This window comes from Phyllobates terribilis, unplaced genomic scaffold (assembly GCF_046119375.1).
Source record: "Phyllobates terribilis strain yellow unplaced genomic scaffold, ASM4611937v1 Scaffold_11__3_contigs__length_659146591, whole genome shotgun sequence".
Classification (NCBI taxonomy): domain Eukaryota; kingdom Metazoa; phylum Chordata; class Amphibia; order Anura; family Dendrobatidae; genus Phyllobates; species Phyllobates terribilis.
The window spans coordinates 419,791,642-419,817,707 of NW_027362771.1; the positions used below are offsets into that span (position 1 = coordinate 419,791,642).

The following is a 26,066-nucleotide window of genomic DNA, read 5'->3' on the forward strand; positions in this document are numbered from 1 at the left end:
TTAGAAGCCATTTTCCATGTGGATGTCAGTTTATAGTTTGCCATCATGCAAAAGATCACCATTATAGCCAGGGTTGCCAATCATGCAGAGATTTCTGGAGAAACTTAACAGATGTTTATGACTGTAATTGTCATCATTTTACAATTCAAAGTGAATGCAATGCATAGTGACACAGTGAGAACATACAAATTCCTTGCAGATGTTGTCCTTGGTGGGATTTGAACCAAGGACCCTGGCAAGGCTGCAGTGCTAACCACTGAGCCACCCTGCTGCCCATCTTCTGTGAAGATCAGATCAGTCACAGGCTGAGTGTCAGGGGAGACTGATTTTCAATATATACAGCAATACTGTGGTATTGCAGTATATTGTGTAAGCGACCGGATAATTGCAGGTCCAAGTCTCAGAAAGGGACAAAGTAAAAAAAAAAAAAGTTTTTAAACAAAATATCAAAACTCTAATTCCTCTCTTTTTCCTCTTTGACAAAAACTAAATAAAAAAAATTTACTTATTTGGCATCATGGCGTCTGTAAAAGTTTGATCTATCAAAATATAAAATGAATTAACCCATACAGTAAAAAAAAATTAAAATGCCAGAATTGTGTTTTTTCAATCATTATACCTCCCTATAAAAATGCAATAAACACCAACCAAAACATTATAATAACCGCAAATTGTATTAACAGCAAATTGGTATCAATAAAATCATAAGCTTGCCACCTGAAAAACAAGTCCACATAGCTCTATTGATGGAAAAACACAAACATTAAAGTTCTCGGGAAATGTAAACACAAAGCAAGATAATTTTTTTTTTCAAACTTCAGAAATTTTTCACCATAAGAATAATCTATGTAAGTTTTGTATCGTCATAGCCATACTGACATTTAGAATTGTGTTTCGAGGTCATTTTTACTATACAATGAATGCTGTAAAAGCAAAATTCAAAAAACAATGGAGGAATTGTCTTTTTTCACTATATGGTAAAAATGTCAACCAAATATATATATACATATATATATATATATATATATATATATATATATATATACAGTTATATGAAAAAGTTTGGGCACCCCTATTAATCTTAAGCTGAATGTTTTATAAAAATTGGTGTTTTTGCAACAGCTATTTCAGTTTGATATATGTAATTACTGTTGTACACAGTAATGTTTCTGCCTTGAAATTAGGTTTATTGTACTAACAGAAAATGTGCAATCTGCATTCAAACAAAATTTGACAGGTGCATAAGTATGGGCACCCTTATCATTAACCTCCCTAGATGTGGACGGAAAAGAAAAATTGACGAGAGATTTCAACGCAAGATTGTGCGGTTGGTGGATAAAAAACCTCGGCTAACATCCAAACAAGTTCAAGCTGCCCTGCAGTCCGAGGGTACAATAGTGTCAACCCGTACTATCCGTCAGCGTCTGAATGAAAAGGGACTGTATAGTAGGATACCCAGGAAGACCCCACTTCTTACCCCGAGACATAAAAAAAACAGGCTGGAGTTTGTCAAAACTTACCTGAGAAAGCCTAAAACGTTTTGGGAGAATGTTCTCTGGTCAGATGAGACAAAAGTAGAGCTTTTTGGGAAAAAGCATCAACATAGAGTATACGGGAAAAAAAAAGAGGCATTCAAAGAAAAGAACACGGTCCCTACAGTCAAACATGGCGGAGGTTCCCTGATGTTTTGGGGTTGCTTTGCTGCCTCTGGCACTGGACTGCTTGACCGTGTGCATGGCATTATGAAGTCTGAAGACTACCAACAAATTTTGCAGCATAATGTAGGGCCCAGTGTGAGAAAGCTGGGTCTCCTTCAGAGGTCATGGGTCTTCCAGCAGGACCATGACCCAAAACACACTTCCAAAAGCACTATAAAATAGTTTTAGAGAAAGCACTGGAGACTTCTAAGGTGGCCAGCAATGAGTCCAGACCTGAATCCCATAGAACACCTGTGGAGAGATCTCAAAATGGCAGTTTGGAGAAGGCACCCTTCAAATATCAGGGACCTGGAGCAGTTTGCCAAAGAAGAATGGTCTACAATTCTAGCAGAGCATTGTAAGAAACTCATTGATGGTTACCGGAAGCGGTTGGTCGCAGTTATTTTGGCTAAAGGTTGTGCAACCAAGTATTAGGCTGAGGGTGCTAATACTTTTGTCCGGCCCTTTTTTGGAGTTTTGTGTGAAATGATCAATGATTTGATTTTTGCTTCATTCTCTTTTGTGTTTTTTCCTTGCAAGCAAATTAAATGAAGATAATACCAAAGAATTTGTGATTGCAATCATTTTCAGGAAGAAACTGAGTATTATCTGACAGAATTGCAGGGGTGCCAATACTTTTGGCCAGCACTGTATATATATATATATATATATATATATATATATATGCACTATATGGGTGGTGTCAGCCGAGTCTTCAACTCGTCCGACGAATAAACATTATCTCGTACAGCTATGTCGTCTTGAAAAATAAAAAGTTATGGCTCTTGAAACATTTGGAGGAGAAAATGCAGATTAAAAAAGGAATTTGGCTGCGAAGGCAAGGGGTTGAGGATGTAACACATGTATCCTGCAGTATACCATATACAGGTGTCAAATGCAACATGCAGTTTTTACATTTTCTTTTTTTCGGCATCAAAAAAACAAGTTATGTGGGGCGCCAAAACATCCCACCATAATAGCAGCTCATCTCTAATAATAGCTCACTTCCATATTATGAGTAATAAAAAGAATCAAGAATAAAAAAAATTGTGTCATTGCTAATATTAAAAAAGGTAAAAGATAATAATATACATAATAATAATTCTGCCAGCTGCGGAAGAAAAGGCTTTACGTACAGGGCAGAGTGTTGTGCCAGTTAGTGCAGAATCTGCTCTACAACAGTTGTGTATTTTTTTAGGACTTACCCCATAACTTAAAGAGGTTGTCTGATGGGCCGGGGTCCGAAACCTGGCACAGCCACTGATCAATCAGTGGGCGGAAGTACTCACTCGCGGAGCTGGCCGTCTTCTTGTAGCGGCCGCAGCAGGGTACTGCACATCCACCTCCTCTTCAACTCAATACGAGGCGGATGTGCAGTACCCTGCTGCGGCCACTATCAGAAGATGGCCAGCTCCATAAGTGAGAACTTTCAGCTGACACCGATAACAGCTGAACGGTGGGGGTGCCAGGTTTCGGCATCGATGAATAAGTAGTGGACAGCCTCTTTAAATCCTTAAAGGGTTTGGTTTGTTATAAAAACCCATTAGTTGAGGTAATCAAAAGGGGAAGGCAGCCTAGAATGGAAAGAAGGCAGCTACAATGAGTAATTCTCTCTCACTCTTTCTCTGGAGAACTCAGCCTCTTTGTTCATTACATAGATAGGACATTGGTTTCAATAGACACGGTGAGCTGCTTCATTTCTCGAGTGCTGGCAGGTGGCATTGACCAGATGCTGACTCCCCTACAGATTACAGCTAATGGCTTGGGTTCACAATATCACCATCATATCACCAGATGAGTTTTCTAACAAAAGTGAATTGTTCAAATTGGCCAAAATGTTAGCTTATCACTTTATTATCGAAACACTTTGCAGAAATCAACAGTACAGGCAAATATAATTTGTAATATTATTATTATTATTTATTTTTAGATCACCATTGATTCCATGGTGCTGTACATAAGAAGGGGTTACATATAAAATAAAATAAAAAATGACAGTAAACAAACTAACAATGACAGACTAGGAAAAACTGTAACATCCAAATCTTCATAAAATCACTCTTTATTGTAGAAAAATATTTAAAAAAGCACAAGAACCGACTGAATTTCAAGAAATCTCTTTTAAGACTTATGACTAAAGACAGGAGTCTGAAACGCGTTTGCTTGTAATTCAGTTGGCACGGACTTGTGACTTTTTAATAGCTTTCTACAATAAAAAAGTGATTTTATGAAGATTTGGATGCTGGAATTTTTCTTATTTCCAATTTTTGCAGCTATGCAAGTTTCCCCTGCATTGATCTACGTTATACAGGTGAGCTGACCCCCCTTTGCAATTTTGCATTCCAACAATGCAGGTTGGCACAGAAAGGAGAGGACCCTGCCCTTGCGGGCATATATTCTACAGGATAATGGGAAAGGAGACAGTACGTTGGGGGATTGCAGTAACTTCAGTGGTGGTGAGGAGGCACCGGGGTTATTACCGGCTGTAAGCTTTCTTGAAGAGATGGGTTTTTAAGCTCCGTCTGAAGATTCCGAGTGTGGCGGATAATCGGATGTGTTGTGTCACAGAATTCCAGAGTACTGGGGATACTTGTAATACGTTTTTATCAGGAAAGTCTACCTCTTTCTGCACTTATAAGTTACTTCTACACCTCTTCACAGTCTCTTGAACTTATTATTCTCTCTAAAATACAGCTAAAATCTGTCTTGGTCAAGATAAGATGGGCTGCCAGTAGAAATAAGTGGATCACCATTTCCCAGGCTGTTGAAGCATCAGAGCTAATGTCATTATGCATTGCTGAGCCGGCCTCCCCATAATGCCCTGCAGTTATGACATCTTATAGATTATCACACCATGTACAGTGGTGGTCAGTACCAGGGCCATCACAGATCTGTGGTTCCTGGTGGAGCAGTTTGTACGTCAGAGTCGTTTTCCATCTCCAGAGTCACTGGGCAAGTCTCTCTCCTGTAGAGTGTAAGCTGTTATGGTCAGTGGGGTCCTCTCTCTCTCCTCTTCCCCCACGTGTATTTTGTGAGCAATCTTTCCAATATTGACAATTGTGCAAATTTATTCCCTGCAAAGCTAATTTTTTGGGAAAATTTGGCAAAGTCAATGAATTGGAATTTCAAATCATCAGCTAATCGCCAACTGTCAGCTCACTGAGGGAACAGATTACAGCTGCCCATTGAAGTATATAGAGTGGGAAGTAGGAGGAAGTAGCAGAGAGAAGTGCAGAGATAAACAGAGATTGTGCTATGCTTTGAACTGAGCTTTTTATCTCTTTCCAGTGCTGGATTCACAGCTGTACTGTTTAGTACTCCTATATATTGTACTACATACTGCAGCTGCTTCTGAGGGTATTCTATGAAGATACAGGAGAGGAGGAATCCCTGATACATTTGTGTACTGGTGTATGGGAAATGTCATAGCAACTAATCTTCAGAAGCTTGTTCAAAAACGACTACATTTGAGAAGCAGAGTCTACAAAGGGAAAAATGCAGGATACAAACCATATAATGACCAGACATATTGTTATTCCTCATGTACACACAACAGATCATTCTGAACAGTCAATTGAAATAAAAGATACACTTTAAATAATCTTAGTAGTAACTTTAGTGTTTCACTTTGCTATTACCTGTCTGGAATTTTCTTCTAATGTCCTTGATGAGTAACTTTGGTAGTTTACCATAGGGGTGCATGATGACAAAAATACCCCACTTCTATTATTTCTATATAGTTCTGTGGAATAAGTTCTAGGAGCATTGGAGAGGCTGAGTTTATGACATTAGCACTATCCATCTTGGAAGTTTCCCATTTGACATCGGACTATATCCAGCCATACTGGACTGTGACTATATGCAGCATGAATCTTCAGAAGCAGGAGATATTTCACCTTCATTTCTGCTTAACGAGGCATTCATGTGAACTTTGCATATGCAAAATTGCTTTTAGCATTATATTCAAGGAAATTAATAATATTCCCAAATGAGAAAAACGATATATCTCCACTTTAAAGCCTGGTTGTACACTGTCTTCTCTCTTTACACTTTATCAACATCTCTTTAATCTCTCTTGCACCACGAGCTCTGCCATCTTTCACGAGTCAAGTACAAAAATATATACTCCCTTAGAGATTTTAACTTCAGTTAACTTGAGATTCTAACTTCAAAGTGCTTTTTTTTAGAGAAAAATAAGCGCTATCAAAAGTGATCACAGCATAAGAAAGCCTATGACTAGCCGAAGCGAATTACAGAGATGTTATTAACCCTGCTTGTGCCATAAAGTGCAGCCACCCTGACAACTTTTATGTTAAGATTGATGAAAGGCAGCAAACAGGCAAATCAATGAATTCCTTTAATGTTTGTTCACGGCACGTGGTGAGTGTTTTACATGAAATCAGGATGAACTTTCGGCCAAGAATTTGCCTTTTTTTCTAAACTTCTCCAGAAAAAACAGTATTCAATGTGAGACATGAGTCTATTGGCTACTAAACTGAGAAATATGTACAGGGGATATAAAAAGTCTACACACCCTTGTAAAATGCCAGGTTTTTGTCATGTGAAAAAATCAAACAGGATCTAAGATAAAAACAAAATGAATCAATCATCAATGACAGTCCATAGAGAGTGAAAACATAACTTTCTAGAACAGCACTTCAACACATAAGATGAACAACCACAGCCTGATACTAAATATATCTCAAGAAGAAAGAAGTGCGCTCATAGGTCCATGAAATAATATATCTATATTAAATATAAAATAACAAGGCAATATGAATTTAAAAAGGTGCCTCACAAAGGGACACGGCAATCAGTCTAAAGAACTATGTAGTAGTGTATATAATTTAAGTTGGAACCATGTCAGTCACACAATAGATGACACTGAATTATCCAAACAGAATTGCATAAATCACTGTCCTACATATAATAATGGCTTATGACAGGCTAAAATGGTTGATTGAGATAGAAGGTACCAGCTTTAAAATATGCCAACAGCTGGAATAAGGTCTAACACAATGTTCCTCCACCTCGACGCGCGTTTCAACCAGCTTCTTCCAAGTCTGTTTTATTTAAATTTACTATTACTATTTATTTACCTAGTACAAGGTATTTACTTTTTTTATCAAAGCAAGAAGAATAATTTCAAAACTTTTTTCACCTTTAATGACAATATAGGTGAAATACAGGTTACAAATTGGTGAAAAAAACAGACAAATTTTAAAAGGTATGGATTGTGTTGGAGGCAATTTTTTAAATTGAATGCATGCATTCATATTTGATTAAATAGCATATTTGCAATTTTCTACTCCATCCTTAACTTTGATTTGATCATGAATTAGCTTAGAAGATGGTTCAGAAAAAGAGGTGTCTGGGTTCTGGGGTATTGATTAATTAGATAAGATGTCTTAGAAGCTGCCTGTAGAAAAGTACTGGATCTTCTTGCACAGACTTGGCTAGTTCACAGACAATATCCACTGGGAAAAAAAGTATGCAAATTAACTCTTCTTCAAAAGAAAGAAAACCATGGCCCAGATTTATTAAGGCAATTATGCCAGAATTGGCGTAAATCGCTTTGAAAAGCTGCAAACTTTTTTGCAACACACAATGTTTGGTGTTTTCAGTTTTGGCCTGCTCAGCCAACATAGGTGGAACCGGGAGACACAGAAGCGTGATGGCACAGCTCGTCTAATTCATGACAAGCTGTACAATTCCTTATGCCAAAACTCCAGTCAGGTTTGCGGTGTGGTGCACGGAGGGGCATGCTACTTTTCAGACACATCAAATTTATTAAGTCTTCTGCCTCTTAATGTATCAAGAGCATCTGATTCCAATACATCTTCTCATCAAAACTGGCATGAACATCGCTGGTCTTGATGAATCAGGACCTCCCTCTTTAGTGCAATGTGTAGCTATGGTAGCTGCCCTGTGAGTTAATGTCCGACCCATTAAGGGGAGTCCTTGCTCATCATGAAGACATATAACGATCGATACATTTACATGATGGTTTACACTATCCATACCAGTGACATCGAGCAGAAATGCTCACACATACTTGAACCCACAGCAATCCACTAACACGTGTTGCTTTTTATAAATAACTTTGGAAACCCAGATTTAGTGTGAAAAATGTACCTAGCTTGAATTTCTAAGGCTAAACTCTCAGTGACCTTGGCAATATTACAGGAACATTAGGGAATAATATTTTTGTAAGGATAAACTGCTCTTTAATAATTTACTCAGTGTGTTGGGCACAAACAAGGCTTCTTTTTTCACCAAGGATATCAAATTGTCTGTTCTATTAAACTAGGTTTTTTTGATGCCACTACATAAAAGACACTCTGTCAAATTAGCTTGAAACACCTCTGTTTATGCAAGAATCCATTGAAAATGCATGAACTTTTCATAGGGAGCACTTAGGATTCATTATCGTCTTCTGACTTCATGAATTACATTTTGCCTGTTTGAAGGGGAACTCCCACACGTCTCTGAAATACGTCGCACGTGTCTATGTAATATTTTCTTGCTACATTTATCCTCTTTGAGTGCAAATCTTAAAGATTAAGCCTCCTATCAGCATCTTAGGTATATCCTATGTGTTATTTTTGGTAAAATGCCTTTTTGCCCAAACATGGCATATGATTGATAAAAATGTACAAAATTATATACTCTTCCCCATCAAAGCCAAACAAAAACGCAGAAGTGATAACTATATTAAATAAACCGACACCTTCTAAGTGTCCAAAGTACTTAAGATATATTCATGTTCAAGAGCAAAATTGGATAAATAAGCACTGACTTATCTTTTTACATTGTGGTTTTAAAAGTAAGCGACTTCTTAATCATTCTCTCACCCAAAAATGGTCCAAATATTTATTGGATTTTAGTAGTACAAGAGCCGTTTAACTTGAAGTCATTGGACAATAGTTATAATACAATACATGCTTATCTTGGAGTAACATTTGAAGAAGCATATCAGAAAATAAACTCAGCATTACTCCATCTTCCCCAGGTCCAGCACTGCCTCTCTGTTGTACCTCCTGGTGTTTGTTGACAAGCTACAGCAATGACATCATGACTAATAGCCAATTACTGGTCTCAGTGGCTTTACCAATATAGATGGCACGAGCCGCTAAGCTCAGTGATTGGCTTTAGTGGTCACATGCACTGTCAATGAAGACCAGGAGGAACAGCAGAGAGGTAGCACTGGACCTGGGGAAGGTGAGTAATGATGAATTTATTAGCTGGTATGCAGCATTCATGGCTACAGTTAATCACTTGGCTCAGCGGCTCTGCTGAGTTTGATGGCAAGACACGCTGCTTCCAGTCATTTCCCTAAGTGGTCACATCGCCACCACTGCAGCCTGTCAACAAAGACCAGGAGCAGTGACAGAAAGGCAGTGATGAAAGGGAACCAAAAAAAGACAATACTCATAGTCATGTCCACACCTATAATGTATGGAGATATTAAATACTTATGGTAAATATAACATGAACAAAATACTGGACAACCATTAAAAACTAGAGAAAAAAAATCTATCCACCATGGTATAAAATAAATGTAAGTATTCTCAGATGCAAGAAATATGATATACACTTAGAAACTAGTTTCAGATAATCAAATTATGCAAAAGACATGTCCATATAATATAACATAGAATGTCTGAAGTAGAACATGAAAGTAATAAAATAGAGGCTGAAGTATAAGATGTAATACCGATATCCAATATAATCCAGTCTAATGTACAGGGTGGAATATAACAATAGATACAATCAATATAATATAGTAATTGTAATATTGGTAAGCCTAAAGCTATAGTGAATATTCATGGAAAAATAAGATAAATATCAAATGTTAACAAAAAAATATGTCAGGAAAATATACAAAACCCATAATGTGATGTCCAAAACCTTTGGGAAAGAATCAAAAAATGAACATCAAGGAGCAAGGTTATAGTGCTGTAGGTGTAGGCGCCACGCGTATTGCTGCTAGTAGCAGCTTCATCAGGGGACTTCAGACAGGCAGTGATGGGCTTTGTGGAAGGTGCGCCATGCTGAATTTATTATTTTAAGCCGATAGGTTTTAAAAAAAAAAAAAAAATGCACAATTTAAAATATGTAGTTTCACTGTCAGTTTTTATCTATTGTTGAATATTTTTTTTTTACTTTTTAAACAATGGAGCAAAAACATCAGGAAAAAGGAAGAAAAACACCAGACGTTTGGCAGAACAAAAACAACATAAGCACAAAGAACATGTGGGCATTAAACATCCATAAGCTAACAAGTTACAGAAGAGCAGTACAAACATGCCGGCAGTTCAAGATCAAACACAAATAAATCTACGTTAGATGCAAACCAAAATATATGTAACACAATTTAGGAAGCTGTCAAACCTTAAAAAGAATAAACAATAGGGTAAGCAATCAGAGAGAGAGGAACCGAAGAGGGGAGAAAGGGAAGAGGGGAGAAGGAAGGTTAAAAAGGAGGGGGCAAAAATAAGACTCAGGAGGAAAAAAGGTAATGACATTAACGCGACTGCCTCTGATGAACTCAATTTAATCCTTTAGACTATACCAATCAATTGGCTGAATGACATTGCCAAAGACTATCCAGTAGCACTATCTGAGCCAGTATTTCTCAAATAAAGGCCTAATTCAGATGTCCGTGAGTCATGTATGTGTTCTATGTTTTTCATGGATAGAACGCATTATGGGACTGTTCACATGTGCATGTTTTTTTGTGGACTGAGTTGCAAAAAATCACACAGACAAGACCATTTTTTAGCTAAGTCATGGATCTAAATTACCTTATACAAGTCTATGGGTCTGTGAAAATCAAGGAGAGCATACAGATGCCATCAGTGTGCAGTCTGTGCGCTATCTGGGATTAACATTGTAATAGAGAAGAGATGATTTGTAAATTATGAAACATTGATGGTAAAAACCGAGCAAACACTGATGAAATTGGGATCCAAAACACTCATGAGTTTAAAGGGGTGGTCTGGCCTTAGGGTACAACACTGCGCGCTGTGAGGATTCGGCGGGAGCAGGCGGCGATGTGATCGCAAGTATGCGATTTGAATACTTCCGGCCACATTCCGACTAGACGTGCAAATCACATACTTGCAGTGCCAAAGAATGAATGCAGATTTGTTTCCAAAGGCTGGACAACCCGTTTAAGGTGATTTGTACCTTGTTCATCAGACATCTTACATGCCTTTTAAAAGGGCATTACGGGGTTTATTAGGTGTATGTAAGTCACATCCGAAAAAAAAAATTCTCATTGTCCAAAATTAATTTTGTTCAACAGGTCATAACTCATATATGAATATAGTTATGTGAGATTTTCTATTTATACCACAAAAGTATAAGAAATCCGGACAAGAAATACAGCCATCTGTGTGCCCTATAACAAGCAAAGTGGCTTGTATATCTTAGGTAATGAACCAGTGATATGTGTAGCCCAGGATGTACATGCCGGATCTCTAGCAGTACACACAATGCTTCACATTGTGCTTTTAATGCGCATCATAGTGTAGAAATATTGTACTTGGAAGTACATTCATTAAACTTATTTTACTTCTTTTTTTTTTGGATACATTGCTCTATGACGCTATAAGATCCAGTTTCAGCAAATAATTCCTTCTGTTCTTTCCTTTAATCTGATTGATTAAATTCTTAAACTTCCAGATGTGTGTTATTCATTGATAATGAGATCCATATAGTGGTGGAATTGCATGTGATCTTCAACACAATAGTAAAGAGATGACATATAAAAGCTATTATTAGGTGTTGTAAATTTGAAACTACAATCCAATTGCTTGGTAGATCTAATGGAAATACTGTGAGAAACGCAGTATAATTTTAATATTCCTTCTGATTTCTACAAATTTGAATTTTGAAGGTTTCAACATATATATTCTTACTGTATCACTGCTAACACTCAGCCATGTGCCAGCCTATTTGTATTTGCCAGTCATTTTGCTCTCGGGGTAACACACTTTACCCCATTTACTCCTGTTTTACCTCTTAAATGATAGTATGCGATTTGATGGCCAGATATGCTCTAAAGATTGAGGCAGCCAGCCAATGCGCAAGTAATGTTCTTCCTCATTGCAGAAACTCAAACAATAGGACCTGATCCAAGCCACAAAGCTGAAGAACGCTTTTATCTGAGCAGATATATTCTGTTACATTTGTAGCAAATTTGTATTATTATGCAATTCATTATTGCTAGCAGATTGTGATCCTCTAAAATTGGTCTGTTTGGAATTTGCAAGAGAGACTATAAGGAAGATGCTCTTTATGCTGTTAGAGAGTAATATACTGGACCCATATAATGTTCTTACAGCGGTTATCATCAGAAAATGACATTGTTTAAATCAGTTTTTTGTGGTACATGTATTTTTTTTTAAATAATGTTTTTTTCATATCACAATCTTGCAGTTTTCACACTTGCTACTGGGTTTTTTATAGACTCATACTTCCTTTCTGTTCAGGAAGAGTTTTCAGCAGTCTCCTTATCAGCAGAGACAGGAATACAATGAAAAGTAACACATACACAACTTAAATGCAGGATCCACCATTCACAATAAAGGATCTCACAGCTGACCCTGCTTCCCTGCTCTCACAGTGACGTTTGCACACATTCATTAGATGCTTCAATAGAAATGACAGGGTCAAAGTCTGTTCCTTGTTAATAATGTACATATATTGTTTCCTGAAATAACAGGAATTTAAAGAGAACCTGTCACCAGGTTTGACGGATATGAGATACGGCCACCACCTTTCAGGACTGATATACAGCATTCTATAATAAAGTACTGCAGTGCTTATGCGCCGGGACTCTTTGACCTTTCCCGGCGCATGCGCACTGCAATATTTGCTCTACCCTCATCAGGGCAGAGAAGTATGCATGCGCAGGAGCGTGATGCCGGGGAGACCGTGTGGATGACGCGTCCTACAAGCAAGAAGAAGGACAGCACCGAAAGAAGAAGGGAGGCGACAGATGAAGACGAGCGACACCCCTCGGACTGGACCGCCCCCCAGGTGAGTATAGTAAAAAGCTCTTTTTCTTGTCTTGCAGGTCGGATGGGGGCTTATATACAGCATTATAGAATGCTGTATATGAAGGCTGAAAGGTGGTGTCCGTATCTCATATTGGTCAAACCTGGTGACAGGTTAGCTTTAATGTCTTAAAAAGCCCCAGTGGTCAGTGTGAAAATTGCAAGAGTTGAATTTTAGATTTTTAATACAGATACTGATATGAAAAAAATAGTCAAAAAAATTAAATAAATTACATTTAATACAAAACCCTGATTAAGAAAAAATGGTAATTTCTTTTCATAATTTCTCTTTATATTGGTACAATTGGAAAGTGCTTGTAGAGATGAGCAGCTTTGCAATTTATATCAAGCATAGGGATTTTTAATTCTATAGATTATTGCTTATTGTCTAGGTTACCCGCTAGCTGTAGAGTGAATCGGAGGTCACTGGTGTCCTAGGTAAGGAGTGTGCACTCTTTGCTTTAGAGCTCTGCTCTGAGGCTGGATCGCTGGATCTGGCCAGCTTCTGTGCCCCTGTCCTCCTCCCATTCTGCAGAGGCAAATCTACCTTTGCTAGCAATATGGGAAAGCACACAGTGTGGGTCAATAATGTGACCCTACTGGCATCGCACCACCCTTGGCAAGCAAGAAGCTGGGAGGCAGAGGAAGGGTGCTCCTTTACTATCTGTATCCATCGATGCCAAAAATAACCTTTTTCATGTTATTTTATCCAGTTCTTAACAATTGCAAATATGGGTAGGATTGTACAACAACTCAGATATTCACCAATTATTCCCACAGCCAGAAGGGTCCTGTTCCCCCTGGTCAGTATGGTTTATTTTTAAGCTTGGTAGTAACATTAGTCCATTCTTATTGTAAGTCTTCGCCTGTTGGATCCATATTGCAGGAGCTGGGATATATTTACAACATTTGAGGTCTGATTTGTGCTTCATTTTTACAGCCAAATGCTTTTCAGTCAACACATGTGGTATAAATATCAACAGAGCTTCCAATCCAAGTTGCTCTTGGATAAGGTTTATAGCATTCGTAGAAAGGATCTTTTGTTTTCTATGTCAAAAAATATTTCAGAATCTGCCAGCTCATATCAAAACTTAAAGGCCAACATCTAAAATACTGTTTAATTGAAGGTTGCCTCGTCCTTCTTATAACTATGAGCTGTGAGTTTATATAACCTGTTGATGTCACGCCACCTTCAGTTAAAAAAATTCCATGTTGAATTTGCGTACGGACTACTATATGGCTTTTTGTTATATAGATATTTGGTTGTAAGTCAATAGAAACTTCAGTTGAAGGGTCTAAACACAGCTGTCAGGTATAAAAAATATCATGTTTTTACCTGTAGTTTTCCAAGATAATAGGATATTAAGGAGATAGAAGAGATTGAGGGAAAAAAAGGCATACGGAGAAGGTAGGAGTAATGTAGAAACAGTGTTTCAGGGTCATGTAGGGTCGTATGGATGAAAAGAGCATTAAAGTTATTGAGGGTGTCAAGGAACAGTAGGATCTTGAGTTTGAAGATCATTTAGAGAAGTTAGAAGAATTATGGAAGCAGGGTACCATTGGAAGAGTAGAATCTTGAAGAGAAGAGCGTGTAGAGGAGTGAATAGAATTGTGGATGGGAGGTATTAAGGAAGATTAGGATCTTGAGGAGGAAAACGTACTGAGTAGTCAGAAGTTTTGTGAACTCAGCGGTCGATGAAGAGTAGGATCTTGAGGAGGCAGAGCATAATGAGTAGTCAGAGTAATTGTGGAAGCAGTATGTCAAGATAGAGTAGAATCTTTAGTAAAAGCATATAGAAGAGTCAGAAGAATTGTGGAAGCAGAGTGTCATGTAGGAGTATGATCTTTAGAAGGAAAAGTGTATAGAGGAGGCAGAAGAATTGTGGAAACAGGGTAATGAGGAATAGAAGAAACTTAAGGAGCAAAAGTGTAGAGTAATCAGAAGAATTGTGGACGCAGGAGTCAATGGAGAGTAGGATCCTGAGGAGGAAGAGCACATAGAAGAGTCAGAATAATTGTGGAAGTAGAGTGTCCTGGGAGTCTAGGGTCTTGTGGGTATTAAAAAATGGGGTGTCCTGGAAATATTGAGTGTTGATATCAAAAGAGATATTACAGAGAATCTGTTACCATGAAAATGCAGCCCAATCTGCAGGCATCATGTTAGAGAAGGCGGAACTGATCAGGTTGATATATAGTTTTGTGAGAAGATAATCTTTATAATCTGTGTTTTATTCATATAAACCTCTGCTCTTTCTGGGATTTTTGGTCCAGTGGGCGGTCCTATCTATGACTGAAAGCTTCCTTTGTATAAGTGTCCATACAGGGATAGCTGTCAGTCAGTGATAGGACCGCCCACTGGACCGGAAATTCCAGAAAGAGAAGAGGAATAAAATATTAAAACACTGTTATACTGAATCTTGTCTCACAAAATTACACATAGATCTGCTCAAATTCCCCTGCTCTGTAACACAGTGTTTACAGATTGGACTGCATTTTCATGGTGACAGATTGTCTTTAAGGAGTCAGGATTATTGTGGAAGTAGGTTATCAAAAAAGAATAGGATCTTGATGAAAAAGAGTGTATTAGGGAGTCAGTACTATTGTGGAGGTAGGATGCTGAAGAAATGAAGGATGTTGAGGACTAAGAGGATGTTGAGGTGTCGGGAATATTGTGGAAGCGGATTGTCAAGGAAGTATAGTGTCTTGAGGACCAAGAGCATATTGAGCATGCAGAAGATCTTCACTAGGTAGAGGGTCTTTGGATGTATAATGTATTGAGAAGGCAAAAGGTAAAGTAGTGGCCTAATCTACTCAAAATCTATGAACAGAGCACTTTTTTTTTAAATTATCTAATTAAGGCTATCAGCACATTTCTTTTCTGTACACACCGATTGTGTCCATAGACCCCAAATGTCACCTCTGGTTTATGGTTGCTAATGATGGAGACACCTTTTGGAAATACAGTGTTAGGCATACTTACATACTCTCCCCGGCACTCCGAAAAAAGAAAAAACGTCCTTGACACTCAGAGGAGTTGGCGTGTGCATGGCAAAGGTGTGTAGTGCACGTGGACACGGGGACTAATCAACTCCAAAAGGGCAAGTATGATGCTAGAGGAACTTAAGGGCATAGTTTGGTTACCATTGTTATAGAGGATGTGCTCTAGATTTATGGAAGGACATTGAAGGTTTCTTCTTCCTTTAAAAGTAAATTTTATCTCTACTATTTCTTGGTTATGGGTGAAGTAGAGGATCATCAAATGTGACCATATCTAATCAATTGTTGATCTTCTTCTAACTAGGTTTGCCGTTTCCAAAACTAAATTGGCTGAAGAAAGACTTCCCAATGCCAAATAACTCATTTGTGCTTTCAAACGGATCTCTCCTGCTGACAAACATCACAGAAGAAAGTGAAGGAACCTACATGTGCATTGCAACAAATGCTCTTGGAAAAGCAGTAGCAATGTCTGCTCTGCACTTATCTGGTTCGTATCAATCTCTAACTGCATTCTTTTGTCATGAGCTAGCGTGCGGTGAAGTTTTATAATCCTATCAGTTTTTATGGCATTCCTGAGAAATAATAGCTGTAGCAAACTGTTGTGCCTTTATGTTCGAAAACCCTAATTTTAATGAAAAAAGGCAGCTTTGGAGTATTTTGGAAATTGTAACCTTTAGTCCTGCATGTGGTTTGAGAATGACGTCTGTCTGGAGCCGCTTCCAGCTCATTATCCTGGTATTGTACTGGTATTGTACTGCACTTTACATGTGCAAGGTAATGAAATGAAATGCTAACCAACGCCTTTAAAGTTTAAGGTCAACTTTTTCTTTTGAGATCTGAACTTCCTCAGCAAAATTTAACCAATGTACTCTTTTCAATTGTCTGTTTCCCGGGCTTGGTTAATATCTATTTTAGCATTTTTAACAAAAAGGTCTCTGTGTTGGAATTTTGTATGTGTTGGTTTGTAGTATTGGGTAATTCAACAAATCAATGTTAATGACAAACTCTTGTAATACACTATGTCCATTGATTGTGCTTAACATTCCATACATTCTAGCTGTCGTATGAAGTCTGTTTATCAATCTCAGTCCTTCATGGATATCAACCACTACAATGCTATGTTCTTGATAAGATTTAGTGTTCCCCATAATGATGTCATGTCATGTGACTGCTGTCGTGGTAATATTTGGTCCACAGTAAAATATAGATGTAGCACTTGGCTAACAAATAGTCGTTCGATTGCAGTATTGAGGTGTAGAGCTAAAGGTATGTACTCGGGATTTGATTAAGGTTTTTGCATCTCTTGGCAGCAAAAATGCTGTGGAAAACTCACGCTTTGCTGTAATTTTGGTGAGTTTTTATGCCTTTTTTGGTACGTTTTTTGATGAGTTTTTTGATGCGTTTTTGTACAGCAATGAATGCTTTTTGGACCTAAATAAAGATATTTGAAAAAAGAAACGTGGGACATCGCTTTAACCCTTAGATTACCTTCGGACCTGGGGTGAGTATATTGGTTAATTTAAATGATTGAAGAATGTGACTGCTGCATTTCAAATAAAGTGTTTTACTCTGTGTGTGTGTTTGTTTAACTCTTTACTTACAGGTTTGTTTAGTAATGAGGGTGGCTGATTGACACCCTTTCATCACTAAACAAAGGCCTTGGTGTCAGCGACACCTAATCCCATAAACCTAATCCCATTAGCCCTAATTCCCATTCATGTCATTTCTGGGGCAGCTGAGAGCTGCTATTTTTAGCCTAGGAAGGGGCCATTAGGCCAATATGTTCCCTGGCTATTATTAACAGCTCACAGCTGTTTGGTTAGCCGCTACGTCCCCACGATCAGCAACTAGCAGGGCATAGGACGCAGCGTATTTTCACTGCATCCAAAATGCTGTGTTCTAATGCCGCACTTGTTTTGTCAGTATATGCGATTCACCGCATGTAATGACATTTCATTTGGTTAAAATCTGCAGTGGAGACTAGCGTCTCTGCTACACACTGCGGGTGAGTTTGGGTATGTGCCCATGATCAGGAAATGCTGCGGGTTTATGCAGTGTCAAACCTGCAGCGGCCAGATGTTACAGCATAGTGGATGGGATTTCTACAAATTCCATGTTCACTATGCGTGCATCTGAGGCTGCGGATCACCCGCGGGCTCTGACATGCAGCGAGTCTTTCAGGACCGCTGCATGTCAAATTCACTTGCGGAGTCGCTAGTGTCCGCAACAGAAATTGAATCACTAGAATGTATTGAATGCTATAAATCTGCATGTTTCAGTGAACACATGTGGATTTACCTGCGTTTAATGGAATGCAGCATTTTGGACTCAGCAAAAATATGCTGTGTCCAAAGCGCTGCTACGTCCGGATCATGGGCACATAGCCTAAAATTGAAAAAAAAGCGTGGGCTCCCGCATCATTTTCATAACCAGCATAGGGAAAGCTAACCACTGGGGGCTGATATTAGTAGCTGGGGAAGGGGCCATTAGCCAAAAAATGTTCCCTGGCTATTAACAACCAGCCACAGCTGTTTGCTTAGCCTTTATTGACTAGATTACAGATGGACCCCAGAAAAAATTGACATAGGGTCCCACTATAAAAATCAGTAAAGGCTAGGCAGACAGCTGTGGGCTAATATTAATAGCCAGAGAAGGGTCGATGGATCCTGGCCCCTCTCCGAGGCTAATAATATCAGCTCTCAGCGGCCCCAGAACTGGCACATCCATAAGATGCGCCTAATCTGGCGCTTAGCCTCCGCTCTTCCCACTTGCCCTAGTGTGGTGGCAAGTGGGGTAATAGGGTTGGGGTTCATGTCAGTTTTGTATTGGCAGCTGACATCAAGCCCAGGTTAGTAATGGAGGGCATTTATATGACGCCCCCATTACTAACCACGTAGTAAGGTTTTTTAAATAAAGACACGGCCAGAATAAAGTCATTTATTTTAAATAAAATTCCACACGGTTTTAATCATTTATTTAAAAATATAAAACACCATATACTCACCTAATGCCCATTACTCTAAAGCCATTGTTACCTGTAAAAAATCAAAAATCAAAAACAACCATATCCCTCACCTGTCCGCCTTGATGACATAATCCAGTGTCCCACGTCGATCTGGGTCACTTCTAGTGCAGTCACACTCTAGAGGACAGCACTGTATACACTGACAGGAGTGTAATCACTCCTGTCAAGTGTATACTGCTGCGTTTCTAGAAGTGAGGTCACCGGAGTTCAGTCAGCTGATAATCAGCTGAGAGCTCTGGTGACCTCACTTACTGCATCAGTGTTGCGTGAGAAAACCCAGGTGATCGGATCACCGTGGGACTTCGGGATTACGTCGGACAGGTGAATATAAGGTGTTTTTTTATTTTAATAGCTTTTTTCTTTTTTACACTGCCACAGACACCGGCTGAGGAGACTACTTTCCCCCTTAGCCGCACCAGCAGGAGTGGCCGTAGGATGATGGGAGGAGTAGTCTCCCGTGGGCAATTCTTTGTGCGTTTTTGCAGCGCTTTTGACTCATTGATTTGAGTTAGTCAAAGACGCCGCAAACATCCTCATCAAATCCGCAAATATTTTTATACCTGCGTTTTTGCTGGGGATTTGACTGACTCAATTGAAGTCAATGGGTGAAAAACGCTGCAAAACTGCACAAAGAATTGACATGCTGCAGATTTAAACGCAATGACAATCCTGTCAGGAAAATTCCTGATCATGTGCACAGCACTTCAGGATTGTCATTGCATTAGCTGGCACAAGGATTCCATAGTGTTTTTGGCCCATTTCCACATGGAAAAAAGGCCTCGAAAACGCACCAAAAACGCACCATATGCACATAGCCTAGCAAGCCATGTGGTTTTCACCAGGGACCAATACACAGCGGTTTGGACTTAACTATCAGAAACCTGTAGATTTCAGCTCTCTGATTTTTGGAGATGCTGCAACAGAGTCAATCCAGGTGCATGAAAAAGAAGCTGTGCTAAATTGAGATTCAAGAAAGCTTCAAAAACGCTTTGATAAAATGGCTTTTTATAAGCGATTTTATTTAGGCTGGGTAAGTGTTCTAAATTGAATACAGTACTGCGTGCTGACCCCTAGAGTGCTCCAGCACGCAGTACATCGGACTCTCCATTAGAGGGAGCTCTAACACTGGAAAAAGATGAAAAAAATGCCACGAAGCAGAACAGAGTCAATACAGGTGCTGGGACTGTCGGACATGGAAAAATTCTGCCCCATGTGCACATGCTGTTTACACTGGATTTTCTGCAGTAAAAGCAATGTTTGAAAACATTTCTTATTTCTTGTATTCATTGCTGATATTACTTGATAATAAAAGTAGAAGTCTTTTACAAGCAAAGATATTCTGAGCAAACAGTGGCTAAAGGTATGTTCACACTAGGCATTTTTTCAGCATTTTTTTTTCTGCAGCAAAACCTGACCTCTTGGAAAGAAGCTGGGCAAAAATGCAGGTTTTGGTGCATTTTTCAGGATCCCAAAGTTCAGCTTTGCTTCCACCACAGAAGCATGAACACAAGTAACCAATGCCACACATATGTGAAACCAAATTAACCAGAATTACAAATGTAACAGTGGGGGGAGGTGAATTGTTCAGGAATAGTTTACCTAAGACACTGGCAGTGCATTGAGTTTGTAGGACACTATTTACTTTCACTCTTTGGTCTGCCATTGAGTTGCTCAGGCATTGTTCAATTTCACACCTTCGTGGGCCACAGGTATTGTTCAATCTCATACCTTGGTCAGCCAATGTTTACTTTTATATGCATCACTAATTTAATTAAACTGTGCTAATCCTAACTGCCATCTCAGATGGTAAACTTAGGAAAAACACAAAAATAAATGAGTTTCACATACTGCTGTACTTGTTTTTTTTCACTTAAAATGCAGAAAAACCTGATGACTAAGCATTTTTTTTTACCACCCATTACTTTCAATGGGTGAAATACGCTGAAATAAATGCTGAAAAAACACTGAAAGAAGTGACATGCTCTTTTGTGCAAAAAACATGCAAAGCACAAAATACTGATGGCCCAAAAACCAATGTGAGTGCATGAGATTTCTGAAATCTCATAGATTTTGCTGGTACTGTAAACCGCAGCTGATAATTTGCATAAAAAAAGCATAAAAAAACGCCTAGTGTGAAAATACCCTAAAGAAGGAGGTTCCATTCAACAGCCATTTGTAGTCCTGTATAGAGCGCTAGATGTTTTTAATGGCGGTCACAGATTTTTATATGTAGTTCAGAATGTAGTTACATAAATATATGTAGATAGTGAACGTGAAAATTTTTACATGATTCAAAGAACAAATGGAATTATGATTTGCTAAACCTATATGAGGAATTATGATTTGCTAAACCTATATGAATTTTGATATTATAGGTAAGAAAATGTCTGGCTCTACAGAGGAACAGACTCGAAAAGCAAAAAGACGTGTTCTAATGGCATCAACAGTTGGAACTAGCACTGTGATTAAACTCGGTGACCTCTTACGTATTGGTAAATCTTCTTTTACTATATGATATAAATGGATATGTGACTTACTATATACAGTATATGTCAAGTTTTAGATACATTTTAAGTGCTAAAGTGGGTGCGTTTTCATGTTTCTAACCAGTAATATTCTAGACAAATTTCAATGAAAGTCTAAAAATTAGGCTGTAATTGTATTTGACGTCAGTATTCTACTCACACGTTACAGAATCCTTGCAGAAATTTCCCCAATTGATCATTTGCTCCATATATCTAAATACTGTATATGCATTTGTTTGCAGATGCATGTAATAGATTTTTAGCCACAGAAATTTCAACAATTCTATTAAGTTTTTTGTTTATATTTCTTGGTCAAAATACCATGCTACAAAATAAAACTCCCCACGTACAATTAGTTTTAGTTTGTGGCAATTGGCTGGGGTTTTCATATGGGTTGTCCGAGTGCACAGTAAGCTGGCCTAAATGCATGATCGGGATGAAAATAAGAATAGCTGCATTACTGACCGATTTACCGCACAAACACCAATTCTCACCCTCCGGTCCTTGTTGACATGGCTGTAGAAGATGACCCGAGCAGCACTAGAATTAGTGGTCATGCCATAGCAGAGAAGTTGAGACCACTATCCCCAGTGATTGACTGCAGGGGTCACAAGATGTAAATATGACTTCAGAAGAGAGCAGTGAAGTAGCAATTGGTAAGTGTTGCTGATAAGTTTATTTCCATAGAGAGCGTGCCTTTGCGTTAACTTTTTAGACAAAGGCATTTAAAAGAAAATACATTTTAAGAAGCCGACCTCTCAATAATCTCATTTAAGAGTGAGTGGTCACCACTGGTTTTCTTTCATTCAGTAGAAAAATATCAGCACTGCATGGCTCTACTATCAAAGACTGTACAGTAATTTTCAAACAACTCCCCATCATGTATAATTAGCTGTTGGCGTGACATAAGGAGTAGAGCCTAACGGCAGAAACATAGGGAGGAATTTCATATCTGCTGTGTAGCAAAAAAGTAGCATACAAAAAGCAGATTTTGGTGATTGACCCATTTGCACCAAAATGTTTGACTTTTGCCTTTTTGTGCTTTTCTGACCACTTTTCAAAAGTGCTGAGAAAAGTTTGTGGGGTTTAAAGAAGGAACAGAACTTTCTGTGGCACCAGAAATTCAGTATAATATGTTGATAGATATATTGTCTCGTGCAGTAGCTAGTGTACATGTCATTTTCTGATCCAACAGAGATGCACCAACTTTACCATGGAGTGGGTCACTTAATACAGTTGGCACATCTTACACCAGTTAAGCCAGGCGTATGTCATATCTCCAGCAAAATCCACCCCATAGATTTAGCTATGGATTTGTGGTGTAATTTATCACTATTTCCATTGAAAAACTTTCTGCTACATATGAACTTGACCTTAAAATATGTCAATAAGAACTGATGTTACATACATTATAATAAGTATTATAATACATAATGTGTAGTAATACTGCTGGTTCTCCTGCAGGTTGTCCAGTGCAGACAAGCCATCACAATACAATTCATTGGTTTCTAAGGAAACAACCAATAGAAGAAATAAAGGACTTGAAATATCGTGTTCTGGTTTCTGGACGGGTTCTAGAAATAAACTCCTTGTCTGAGCAGAGTACTGGAGAGTTCAGCTGCTGGACGTCAAATGATTCAAGGACGATGTCTGCCTGGGTGACCGTCTCTTTAGAAGGTGACTTTTATAGATATTGGAAATTTACACTAGATACCTATTATTCCAATGTGGTAGAAAATTATTATCAGCCATAGTCAGGAGAACTCAGTGCTGGACTGGGGTACGAAGGGCCCACCACTTACATAGACTGTGGGGGCACACTGTTCAGCTACCTGAACATATTACAATGCCCTCAGTCAAAAATGTACCTTTCTTCTATATAATAATAAACAGGGTAGTTTGTTAAATGAGTGATGAGATTCTGCTTCTGTCTGTACATAGTGTGCCAATGACCGCTCATCTATAAATGAGGTGGGACCAACTCCTGCACAGCGGCCCACCCGTAGATCCCCCTGTCGCCCCGTGGGCCAGTCCCAGCCTGGGATGACTGCACTGTTGCTTCAGCCTCCACACCCACTCGTTGTCAGTGATGTACAATTATATCCACAGAATGCCATATATGTTTTGTAAGGCCAGAGGCTTATCTAAGGTGCTGGTGAGGCATGTATCATAGGTGCTGGGAGATCATGAATAAGCCAGGGTTTTTATATAATAGGGCTAACACAAAAAATTGAATGTCTGCCCTTGGTGAAGAAAAGCCTAACTACAATTCTGGCTCACTGGTTAGCAATGAAATTCCAAGAATTTTTTAAATTTAAAGGTTAAATTGCAGTGGAACTGGAAGTCGATTGCATTAAACTGGCTTGACGCTACACTTTACCACTTGCCAAAGGGTAAATTATTGAGGGTTTAATTCTGTACTCAACCCTACAGGTCTGCTTTTGTGTCCATGGTGAAAAAAATATTTTTAATTCCAAGGACCTTTAAATCTAATCTAAGTCAGTGCACGCTGAAGTAAGAGTTCAAATCCTCCACCATGAGAGCAATTCACTCCGCCTCCCTCGGAGAACAAAGCGCTAACTACATACACCTCTCAACTAATGTTTGGTTTTACATTTATCAAGGCCACAGTTTTAACTGGAGTCTGGATCGACCTGTTCCAATTAGTAATAATAAACTACCAGCGTATTCTGCCATGCATATGTTTCTTGCTAAAACATTATCAACATGATTCTTGCAAATTCTTGAATGCAGAAATGACTTGGACTAATTAGTACAGAAATAGAAAAAAAATATGTATTGAAAAGAAAATATTGGAAAACAATGAATTAGGAATGGCTTCATGACTTGCAGTAATGAGGCTGTGGATACAGCTGGGAGCTATCATTTGTTGCTGGTTATTATAGAACAATCTGGCTCTTTTTACAGTGTCATAAAAACTCTGTATTACTTCATATTCAAGTGTCAAAAAAAGGATGGACACAATCACGGTCAGCCGTAGCCCCCATGCCTTGACATAGTGCACACAGCAACATACAAGTCCTATAACTAATTTAGTATAACTGAATATAACATAAAAATATTTATAAAATGGTTTAACATGTATCACACAATGAAAGAAGGAGACATATTAGTGGAAGAGGACATACCCAAACATAAGTTCAAAAGTATCAATATGGTCCAAGGACAAACTCCATTAATAAAGAAGGATTCGCCAAAACGTACGTTGGGACTTGGCGGCATCCCACCATGAGAGGTCTCCATGAGTAGGCTTAATATCATATAATCTCTGTGCAATCCATATTGATTCATCCTATACTGGCTCCACTCTTATCGTTTTATGCTTTATGTTACGGAGTCACCTCTTAGAGGTTATACTTGGCTTAATAGTACAGTAAGTCTACAAGCATTCTGCACTTTAATGCATTTTGTATTTGGTAGTGTTGAGCCACCCCCGTAGTGTTCGAGTTCGGTTCGGTTCGTCGAACACCCGTGTGTTCGCCGAACTGTTCGTCGAACTGTTCGTCGAACACCTTCGAACACCGTTAAAACCAATGGCAGGCAAACAAAAACACATAGAAACACATAGAAAACATCTTCAAAGGTGTCCAAAAGCTGACAAACTGCTCAGAAGACACAACTAACACATGGAAAAGTGACAAGTACATATAGTCATGCGAAAAGAAAAGAGGTGGAGGAGTAAAAGGAGGGGGAGACACAGATATAGGCATGTCATGCCCTTCTAAAATCCAAAAAGTGAGAAGCCGACACGTTCAGTCTGCTCCTGCCCGTGCCACCTCCGTGTCACCGGGTTTGTGCCAGAGCCGCGGTGAACCCTGACGGCCAGCCCCCCTCTCCCAATACTGGTGCCTGTCCGCTGGTGGGTCGAGCGAGCCCCCCTGTGGTGGAGGCAGCTCTAAGCTTTTTAATTTAAATTGTCTCTCTAATTTGAATGAATACACTTTAAATCCATTTACAAGGATCTATTGGAGGGCAAGTCTCATGCCAGCAGCCGCGTAATTCCAGCTCCAGTAGCGTCCACTAAAGCTGCTGCAGTTAAAAAGCTTTTATAAGGATCGAGCTCGGCTGTCCACCGCAAGGCATCCTACTGCCAGTCCCAGCCCCTATGCCTTGGGGTGCCTCCTGATGCTCTTCACTGAGTATCCCGTGGTCCCGAAGCATTTCCTTTGAAAAAATTAAGTGTCCAAACTACAGGTGGTGTAGCTTGCTTAACAGCCGGGATAATCCGCTGACTAGCAGACACTGCTACTAGGCACAAAGTATTTCCTGGGCTAGATGCAGTTAAAAATTTGTAATTAGATACTCTCGTTGGATGCTGAGAAAGCATTCCATAGAGTCTCCTGGCACGCCATATATGATTCTCTTAAAAAGCTTGGGGTAGGGGTCTAGGGGACCCTTTTATAGCCAAAATCACGGCCCTGTATCACAATACGTCACCTAGGCTGAAGATAAATGGAACTGTAGCACCCTGAGGGCTCGGTTGCTACAGAGGTATTGCACCTCACCCAGAGGTGTGATATCTCACTCTCAGGTAAGGATGGAGTGTGGATCAGGACCCGACACCTGCATGCATTACACCACATTGCCGTCGGGCAGGGCGACCAATATGCCTCTGAGATGGGCACAACAGTCCCTGTCCCTGGCTGGAGTGGGGGGAGGGAACACTGAGGAAGGGGAACCCTGTAGTGAAGGAGCAGGGAGGAAGCAGTTCCTGGGTGCATTGAGAAGGGAGTAT

General features: G+C 39.2%; 1 protein-coding gene across 1 annotated transcript in view; it reads left to right on the forward strand.

Moving 5' to 3' along the window:
- ADAMTSL3 (ADAMTS like 3) overlaps positions 1-26,066 on the forward strand; it is a 676,817-nt gene that overhangs the window by 615,113 nt on the left and 35,638 nt on the right. The window contains exons 24-26 of the mRNA XM_073653131.1: positions 16,065-16,247; positions 21,161-21,277; positions 22,775-22,987. Of these exons, the coding sequence (XP_073509232.1) occupies positions 16,065-16,247; positions 21,161-21,277; positions 22,775-22,987 (513 nt within the window). The remainder of the gene's footprint in view (positions 1-16,064; positions 16,248-21,160; positions 21,278-22,774; positions 22,988-26,066) is intronic.